The following is a 10,542-nucleotide window of genomic DNA, read 5'->3' as shown; positions in this document are numbered from 1 at the left end:
AATAATACTTAACATAGGAAAGGAGGACGATTATATAAAAATTTGAAATTCTTAAGTTGAATTTCTCATTTATACTTGACACATGGTGGCAATTATAATAATCAAAAGTGCTAATGCAAAGGCAGCCCTTGTCCCTGAAGGCTTGAGAATTTGTGCTTCATATATTCACATATGTGGTGATTGTTATTACTGACATGTTTTCTATGAATCCACCTTGACAAGAACCTCTAGATACCTCACAAACAAAAGCTATTTGTTAAATATAAATTTATTTTAAATATACTCAAGGATTCAGCTCCAGTTATTAAATAAAAACAAGAATTTTTAGTTTACTGAGGTCATAATCTCAGCTGGGAAGAGTCCATTTCATACTGACAGTTCTGATTACAATGTAAGATCACTTTACTAGTATGCTGATAGTTTAGTATCATCACTCAAAATCACCATAGATGACAACAATTTAAACAAGAGTAGAAAAAGCATTTTAGATAGTAGGGTTTCTTTCATTGGGATGCTTTAGTAATTTCCAGAATTTAATTTATATTATAGACCAGTGCTGGCAACCCTTTCAGAGCTTTCAATGATAATAAACAGCTGGCTGTGGAAAGTGTGCCACAGGTTTGCCACCACTGTTATGGACCATATATTATTTTTATTTCTTTAATTTATTGTTGTCTAGTAATTTTGACAAGAGTCTCAGTCATTTCCTTTGCTGACCTAAATGCAGTTTTCTTAAGAATTCACACAAAAACAAATCAAATCACAACCTGATGTACTCAAGGTTCTTCTTTCTTTACTTTGATTTATCAGGTCAACTCTTGGTGACACTGAAGTGTTTTATCTATTTAAAATACCAGGTTTTAATTTTTTATTACTTCTAACAGGGTCTTCCCTAGTTCTTTAAAATGTAGTTTTTGCTAAGAGACTCTGAGCACTTGTTTTTTCTTGATCATGCTGTTTTCCTCAGGAAAAAATATATCTGTGACTGAGTCCTCAATATTTACTTAGAGTCATTTTCATGATTTGTTAATAATCTTTGATTGCCTGGTAACTCTAAATATTTTAGCAAATGCTAGCAAAGTTATGATCTAATGTTGATTTGCTTTCTTATAGATCTCAAGTTTATTCACATAAAAACAACTTCATGTCTTCTCTAAATTTTTTCTGATGCAATTAATATATAATTTGCTCTCAACATAAACTAAAGAATTTTTTCATCAAATCTAATATCCCTTACAGACACTCTATGACATTTCTCTACTTTGGTATTATTTCTGAAATTAACTGGTACCAATCTTTGATTTTATGCTAATTATGAAAAACTCTTGTTTCCAGACTAAGGTTGCTCCACTCCTGTGGCTTTTCAAGAAACACCACTCTTTTGAGTCTAAAAATTGAAGCCTAAAAATCTATTTTTTGTAGGCCACTGTATTAACATGATCCTTAAGTGGTGGTGTTTTTAATCTATTTAAATTTCAGCCTTTGCATATCATCTTCCATAAATATACTTTTTGATTTTTAATTTATTATAAATCTTTGACCTTTCAAAGGATGGCAATCACGATTTCTATTTATTTTTGGCCTTTTAAAATATCTTTTGTTTCTATCAACTTCTGCTTCATCAGAAAAACTGAACCAAGTAGCCTATATATATATATATATATATACACACACATATATAAAATCACAGAAGCAATATGAGAAGCCAAAGAATTATTTTCTTTTATATTTAACTACTATATATACAAATCAAAAATGTGCATGCCATTTAAAATGAAATAAGACTTCTCAAGAATTAAAAAGGTAAAAAAATTATGGATGCTCTTTCATATAGAAGCAGTACATGGCAATTATTAAGATGATACAAATATTCTGGTTCTCTTTCCTGAACCCTAAAGGAAGCTTGCCATAGTTGCAATTAGCTCCATTAGTGATTTAGTGTCAGAAAATAATGTTAACTCGGAACAGACTGAAATAGTTTACAAAAGCACTCACATTTTCAGAAACAAAGAAAGTAACAACTAATAGGCATCTAGTACCTTTTTTGATCTTTCATTGTATGAAATAAATTACATCAACTATAATCACCTTTAGAATTTCAACAACAACCCAATTACAATGCTGATGCCCCATATTTTGCAATTCACTTATATTAGAATTCAATCTACTATTTTTGTCTGTTCTGAGGCTAGGAATAGAAAGCTTATAAAGATAACAGAGCAAAGAGTAATTCCTTCAAGATTAGAAACAACAGCCTTTCATGACAACTTATTTTTATAAGTAACTCCTTACACTCTATTTCTGAATGCAATTTTTTTTTTTTTGGTACCAGGGATCAAACTCAGGACCTTGCGCTTGTGAGGCAGGCGCTGGAACCACTGAGCTAAATCTCCGGCCCTCTGAATGCAATTTTTAAAGGCAGAGTCAAAGCTTAGAAGTCCTCCAGATCAGAATAGTTACATAATCTTTTTATCACGCATCGTATCATTTTGGCAAAAACACAGAGGCCTAATCTCCACGATACTTAAATAGCAGTCTTGTTTCATACAAACTCCTACTCCTTTAAGTTGATGTCTTTTTAATATATTTAAACTGTAATCATTTCTATGAAGGTATAAATCCACATAAAATGCATAAAACAAATGTGTTCATGCAGTATTTCTGTAGAAATCATCATGGTAGTAATGATACTTTAGAGAAATATACTTCTTAGCTGTGACAAAACTGAAAAATTTCTGCCACACTGCCAACATTTCCTAACTTAAGTAGAACCACTTAAGACAATGACACCATCATATTAGGATCCTGAAAGAAAAAATGTGCATTTATTTTCTTGTTTGTTTGCAATGCTGGAGATTGAACCCAGGGGCCTCACGCATAGCAGAAAAAGTTAAAATTTAAAAATGCTTTTCTATTTGAGAGAATCTTTAAAAATAAATAAAAATCCTAGGCCATCACTCTTTTTCAATGCAACTGTATAATTAAATAATTACTTGCATATTATATATCAGCCATATAAATTTATCATGAAACTTATCACTGCTTTCCCAAACCATATCAAAGTTCCCACTCATGTCTAGTTCCTTTTTATTTAACTGCCCATAGTTGTTACCTCCTCCTCTTCCAGTCTTTTTAATGAATCACCGGCAAATTTAATGTATTGTGTCATGAGTGTGACCAGAGCAGTGTATCGTGTCCGAAGGTCCATGAACTGCAAATAAAAAAATAATAACAAAAACATAATTTCCAGTTGCCTTTAGCAAGTTGAATGAATTTTCAGTAATAATTATAGGATTATTTAGGAGAGTAAAGCAAACGACTCCCCTATAATCAGTGGTAACTGGGCAGCCTGTCTACACCATACTAAATACTTCTATTAAATTTAATTATGAAGTATAATATATCTCTGAAATAATAACTAATCTTGAATTGATCTTGATGTTAAAATGGTTTTTTAAGTACATAATAAAATGGATTGTTATGGAATAATAAGAAGAGTTCTGAAAATGAATAGTGGTAAGGGTTGCACAACATTGTGTTACACTAAAATGTCATTAAAGTATACCTTTTTTTCTGGTTATTTGGACAAGGTCCTGCTATGTAGTTTAGGCTGGCCTTGAACTCACTATGTAGCCCAGACTGGCCTCGAACTCATGGTGATCCTCCTGCGTCAGCTTCCCAAATGCTGGGATTTGGGACGCCCGGCTAAAGTGTACATTTTAAAATGGTGAATTTTATGTTACATATGTTTCAGCATAATAAAAATAAACTTATCTTTTAGAATGTTGTTTCTCCCTTTTATACCCTTTTCCCCTCTCTGATACTTTTATTACCTCTTGAATAATGAGATCTGCTGAGCTCTGCATTCTCCGGCGTTTCACTGGAGATTTCTGCTGTGAATCTACCATGGCCCAGTAGGTCATCGTTTGCAATTCATAGTCCTGGGTAAGTCAATATGATAAAATTACAGTAATCCCCTGAAGCTTGCATAGAGAATTAAGCCAAGGAACTGAAATCTAGTTTCACTGAATTATGAATAAAGAAAATATTCTAAAACTACATTTTTAGAAATCAATTTGATCTTTGAATTATTTCCAAGGTCATGATAAAAGAAGAAACATAAGACAGTAAGGAAAGTTCACAGGTCTTTTTGGAAGTTCATAAAAATGTTTATTACAATATTCTAGTTGTAGTCAGCCTCGCCTTCCCCCAGCTCGGCAACAGAACTGTGGATCTGGAAAACTGAGAAATCGTTAATAATATTCTGAAAAGTATAAGAAATGTCCCATCTGTTAGAAAGTTAGACCACTTGCCAACGTTACAGAAAAAAGAAAAAGAGAAAAGTGACACAAAGCAGGTTCAGAGCTATGTATTTATTCTGGTTTGGACAAGTGTGAGGGCGGGAGGTGTGAGAGGTGGTATTTTTTGTTTTTTTTTAATTTTTAAAATTTTGGTAGGGGTGTGTGTGGGTACTCGTGACTGGGGGAGAAGAGAAAGAGAGAAAATAAATCAAAAAGGGGCTTTCACCTGACTCAGATTTCACAAAAAATTATTAGGGAAGTATAAAATTAGTTCAAATAAGGATTTTCTCTTTACATTTCAACACAGAGTTAAATGTTCTTAAAAATATAGTATTAAGGGGGCTGTGACTCAGCAGGCCAGGCCTGGCTGGAGGCCTCAGGACTCAGCCGTGTCGTGCTGCCTGAGCGTTGGTGTGCTCCATGGGCAGCAGTCCAGGGCCGTGATGACAGACTACAATGAGGAGCAGCGAAATGAGCTGGAGGCACTGGAGTCCATCTACCCCGACTCCTTCACAGTATCATCAAAAAATCCACCCAGCTTCACCATCACTGTGACATCGGAGGCTGGAGAAAATGATGAAACTGTCCAACTACCCTCAAGTTTACATACAGTGAAAAATACTCAGATGAAGCTCCTCTTTATGAAATATTTTCCCAGGAAAACCTAGAAGACAATGATGTCATAGACATTTTAAAATTATTAGCATTACAAGCTGAGGAAAATCTTGGTGTGGTCATGATCTTTACTCTAGTGACAGCAGTGCAAGAAATATTAAATGAAATAGTAGATCAGATAAAAATAAGAAGAGAGGAAGAAAAGAAACTAAAAGAAAAAGAAGCAGAAAAAGCAGAGAAGGAATTATTCCATGGCACCCCTGTTACAACTGAGAATTTCTTATGTTGGAAAGCCAAGTTTGATGCAGAACTCTTGGAAATTAAAAAGAAATGGATAAAAGAAGAAGAGCAGGCAGGAAAAAATAAATTAAGTGGCAAACAGCTGTCTGAAACCGATCATAATCTTGACACATCTGATATCCAGTTCGTGGAGGATGCTGGAAATAATGTGGAAGTAGACGAGTCTTTGTTCCAGGAACTGGATGACTTGGAGCTGGAGGATGTTGAGGACGACCCAGACTACAACCCTGCTGGCCCAGGGAGTGACTCAGAGGACTGATGCACCATCTCCGGAGAGCTCCACAGCCACAGCATCTGTGACTGGGCTGAGAGGCTTTTAATTTTCCTTTCTTTTTTTTCTAAGAAAAAATAACTCTCAGGAGAATATTCTTCTGATAACTTTCACCATTGAACTTAATAAACTGACCATAAAACTTCAAAAAAATAGTACTAAAAACCTGAATATTAAATCTTACTAAATCAAATCTTACCTTTACTGTAGCTGAGTACTGTTCTGCATATTTTTGACACTCATCCATTTTGTTCTGTTTCATTTCTATTTCAGATACCAGCATCTATAAATATAAACAGTTAAAAGAAAGAGGACAAGGAATTCTATGCTATTCTACTTCTTAAAGATGCTCAGGAACTAGGAAGTGTCCACATATCTTAACAGTACAGTTCCTGAGCCCTTTGCACTTAATAAGCAACTTGCCTTATAGGTAAATTGTGAACCACCAGATGAAGACTCATAAGTGACCCAACCTCATGGGGCTTCCAAAGCAGAAATTACTAAACACCATAGCAATTATTTTGAACAGAATTGATGCCCTTAGCTACCACTATTTCTGATAAAAACAGAGTTAGAAATTACTGCTGGCCCCTAAAGACTGAAGAAAAGTTTCAAGGCCTTCAACTGTTTGCCAAATATGACTGTTTAATATTTACTACTAGGCATTTTAATACATGCAGGAACCCACAAAATTATTGCAGCCAGCAAACTATCAAAGAGATTTCTATACCTATAAATGATCATTAGGAAATTTGAAAAAATATCCCAACATGCCTGTTTTTTTTTTTTTGGTACCCGGGATCGAACCATGCCTCTTCTTTATTATCAATGCTTCCAAAAATGACTTCAAGGAAATAAAAGTTAGTAGTGTTTGTAGGTTTGGGTGGCAGGATTTTATTATTGATTATATGTTTCCCACTTTTCTCTAAAGAACTGCTTTCTGTTTTAACATAAGAAAGGAAGATAAGGCTCACGAATGACCAAATGCAGAGACCACCTTGGCACAAACAATCATCATTACATACCTTCTGCTGATTCAACTGTGTGGCTAAGGTTTTGCTGTTTTCAGGCTGATTCTCCTGAATCTTTCTCTGAGTAGTTTCCACCTGCTGGATCCAATCATCTAAAGGATGATAGGTATCTCTGTAGTACTTCAGGCATTTCCCAATCCCCTCTAAGTCTCGTAACCTAAGAGAACAGTAACAGAACAGTGCAGTTTCCCACAGAATCCATGAAGAGCTAGAAGATGCAGGGAAGAGTGAGACAATAACCACCCTCTACTTCTCCAGGGACAGCATGGGTCAGTGTACCTCACTGAGCTGCGGCGCCTGGAAGCATGTTTCCAAGGGACATACACTGGCTGTGAGTGGAGTATGAACACTACTCTCTAGCAGTCAGGAAATATGGTGGTACTGATTATGCTAGGGATAAGGCCAAGACATAGAAGCTAAAACTTGGAAAAACTAGAGACGACTTCACTGTAAGTTTTATCAATCAGAATGTCTTGAATAGCCAAGACTAATATCAAACAGCAGTTCTCTTTTGAAATCAGAAGACAGTTCAATGAATTGTTGAACGTGGTCTCGGCTCTACTTAAATACCTGCTGCTATTTTAAATTCAACACATTGGACCTATGTATCATATATTTTACATACATGAAATAATATGTATATGCACATAATTTTGCTTCTCAAGAACAGAACTATCATAATGCATTCAATTTATAAAGATTTATTTTTATAATGAGAAAAAGATACTAATCCATTTCTTTTCAAATGGCCCCCAAAAGTATCCCATTTACTTTCATGTTTTTAATTCAGTCACTGAGCAAATGATTTCAGTTTTCTTGTATCCTCAATTAAAATGAACATCAAGGCATTTCAATTTACTCACATTTCTTAGATCAAATATTGCTACATGGAGCCCTAGTAAAAAAGTATATGATTCAGTTATTTGAATATCAGTTGACAATAACTACAGAATATATTATTTTTCATACAGAAAGGCAAACAGATTATCTATGCAAATGCCAGAATACATTAATGGTTTTAATAACAGAGTTGAAACATGTTCATTTTGAAGTTTAATATCTTGCTAAAGTCTACCTTATAAGAAATTAATATAACTAGGTAGCAGTCTTGCAACTAAAAGCCTGATAAGCTTAGATTTTCTGCAGTATACATAGATATTAATCTGTGCTTAAACTGAACAAAAAGAGATACCAACCTGTTGTCAATCTGCACATGAACATTTTGCCACCTTTCAACTAACTGATCTGCTTTTTCTTTGTGCCAGTCAAAATCAAGGTCCCGTTCTTTATACGTCTTAAACATTTCATCACTGATGGTTTTTGCTTTCTGCAACTCATCCTCCAGAGCATGGAATACCTCTCTCTTTTCATCTACTTCAGATCGCCATTGCTAAGATACATTAATTGGTGAGAGTTACAAAAATGTATCAGCCAGTCATGGGGAACACATTGTTTACCCAATGTTACAATTTATTTACCAATGACTATATAAAATCAGAAAAAGGAAAGATTACTTTTCATGTATAAAATGTTGTATTAGCTTTAACCTTACTAAATGGCCAATATTTGACCACCCTTTGATCTTTAAAATTGATAAATTTTATAGTTTTGCCCAATAGAATTTGCATATCAATATTTCATAAGCAAACTGTTGCCTCAATAAATAAGTTTTTTCAAATGTTTGTTAGTAATCCCATTGTTTAAAATGAATACATGCATTAAAAAACCACTGAGTTAACTTCACAATGCTTTGCCGTAGTTTTATTTGTTGGTTTATATGTAGAAATTCAGATACATATGAGTACAATCACTAGGCTTTCCCTTTCTTAGATTAACTCTTCTCTTTACTTTCCTGGTATCTTAAAAATAAATATCTCTATTACAAATAATTTAATTTTAAATTTGAACTCCTCTTGCCATCAACATGAAGTGACTATGAAAAGCTGCTGACAAAAGATTCAAACTTCAAATGAAAAGCCCGTTCTTCAAACTAAAATAACCAAATGCATATATTTACAGTAAGCTGTGGAATTATAGACATATGAAACAGAATTAATACATCCAAAAGTACAAGAAAGATATCCGGTGCTTTATGTCTGAAGATGAACTCAGTGTCAGAGAAATACCTGAGGAGTATTATTTCAAAAAGTATGCACAAGTTAAGATGCTCACCTTTAAAGTACTTATTAGGTTCTCAATATTATTCTTGTCAGCTATAACTGCTTCTTCTTCACACAGTTTGGTTTCATAGAGTTTTACAAGGGCTTCTGCAGCTTGAGTGTTTTTTAATACTAAATTGACCGTTTTCAACCTTTAAAAGGGAATTAAATAATAGCCCCATTGTTAAATATTTATTTTTTCATAATGCAGCCCTAAAACACCATTATCACAAATGACATAGTGTATTCTCCATCTGAGAACACTATTAAGAACACACTGACTATAAAATGGCCATTATTCGGCTGATTTGGAGGGGAGACAATATGAGAACTGAACTCAGGGTCTCTGTACTGATGAGCTACATTCCCAGGCTTTGTTTTTATTTTGTTTTGTTTTTTTAAGATGGGGCTAGCTAACTTGCTAAGCTGCCCAGGCTCAGCTTGCACTTGCAGTCCTCTCAGCTTCCCAGAGTGCTGGGATTACCAGCATGTTCCCCATCGTGCTAGGCTTGACTCTTCTTTTACTAGACAACACGTGCTCCAACTCATGCCTACCTCACAGGCGGTATCTTAGAAAAGAGATTCGATCATAAGGCAGTTTCTACACTTGTTTAGGCCAAGCATGAGAGAAAAACCTGAAGGTCTAACAGCTAAGCTAAGAAACTGAAATGTGGGAAGAAACGTGCTATACAGTAATCTCTAAGGCACATCCTCTTCCAACATGGAGAAGCACCATAATGCACACAGATGTTTAATACATCTCTTAAGACAAAATAAAACTGAATATTTATGTTCATATAAATGAATTTTTAAGTTAACAGCATATAAGGTGACAGTTGTTTGAAGCAAAGTACATATGAACACAGCTGTTACACACTTCTCTATGTATGTGGAAGACATGGAGTAGACTTGGTTCATGTTCTGAACGACCACACTGAGCTCAGATCGTAGGGTGGGTACAGATGGAGAAGTTGCTGCCTGACTGAAGAATTCTTCACACTTATTTGTGATTGATCCCAAATCATCTTTAAGTCGTTCCAGCTCTTTCCTTAGTTTCTACAAAACAGAGAACGAACAAAACAGGTATTAGGCAACTACGCCAAATAGTTTTCTTAAAACAATATTTTTCTTAAAACAATTTAGAAACCAATTTTACACTATGACCACTGACTTAAAAAAATTTATATATTCTTCACTTTTTCTTCAACAAAGAAGCTAAAATATGGCATTCCAGTTCTACAATCAACAATACAATTTCTTTACTGTCTGTGTCCTTAAACCCAAACACCTAACTTAGCACTCTGGCACACAGCAGGTGTGTGAGGCCTCTGAGAAGCCCAGCAGGATGACCAAAAGGGTACCTGCTCCTGTATTTCCCCAGGTCAGAAGTGGAACTGAACTATAGGACCTGGGTTACAAACAGCAAGAAATATATGATTAGACGTCACCAGTAACCAGTGTGCAAAGCTAAACACGTAAGAAATTACAGGAGGTGACATTTAAGGTCACTAAGAGACTACCTTAAGTTATTTTTTCCAACACAGGTATAACTCTCACCTCCTGCTCTGCGATTCTGAACACACTTTCATGCAAATCGTCTCTTTCCAGGGGAGTTCGGATCTGTCTAATCAGTCGATCTTCACAGTTCTCTAACCGAAGTCTAATGTTTCTAACTTCAGAGATGTACAGATTATAAACTGATTCCTCTTGCTCCTCTGTGAAAATAAATGTTGTTTACAAAGTATCTTTTCTATTTTGGATGCTCTTGTTCCTGTTTTAACAGCAGCTTTACTATTACAGGTTTACAGCTAGTCAGACAAATTGTTCAGAATGGTTCCTGTTATCACAAACTCACTTTAGGGTCA

At 34.8% G+C, this 10,542-nt stretch overlaps 1 protein-coding gene across 36 annotated transcripts in view; it reads right to left on the bottom strand.

The window, feature by feature from the left end:
• The window catches only part of Dst (dystonin), a 456,427-nt gene that overhangs the window by 149,348 nt on the left and 296,537 nt on the right, over positions 1-10,542 (bottom strand). For all 36 annotated transcript variants that reach the window (XM_087204914.1, XM_087204925.1, XM_087204898.1 and 33 more), the window contains 8 exons: positions 10,235-10,392; positions 9,555-9,733; positions 8,691-8,829; positions 7,715-7,908; positions 6,513-6,675; positions 5,687-5,770; positions 3,834-3,941; positions 3,113-3,211 (listed from right to left, as the gene is read on the bottom strand). In XM_087204914.1, the coding sequence (XP_087061040.1) occupies positions 3,113-3,211; positions 3,834-3,941; positions 5,687-5,770; positions 6,513-6,675; positions 7,715-7,908; positions 8,691-8,829; positions 9,555-9,733; positions 10,235-10,392 (1,124 nt within the window). The remainder of the gene's footprint in view (positions 1-3,112; positions 3,212-3,833; positions 3,942-5,686; positions 5,771-6,512; positions 6,676-7,714; positions 7,909-8,690; positions 8,830-9,554; positions 9,734-10,234; positions 10,393-10,542) is intronic.

The sequence above is a fragment of the Heterocephalus glaber genome, unplaced genomic scaffold (genome assembly GCF_053883595.1).
Source record: "Heterocephalus glaber isolate CG9 unplaced genomic scaffold, H.glaber_assembly_v1.0 deba00000594, whole genome shotgun sequence".
NCBI lineage: Eukaryota > Metazoa > Chordata > Mammalia > Rodentia > Bathyergidae > Heterocephalus > Heterocephalus glaber.
Note: the sequence above shows the minus strand (reverse complement) of the source record. Positions and strands in the feature narration are given on the sequence as shown.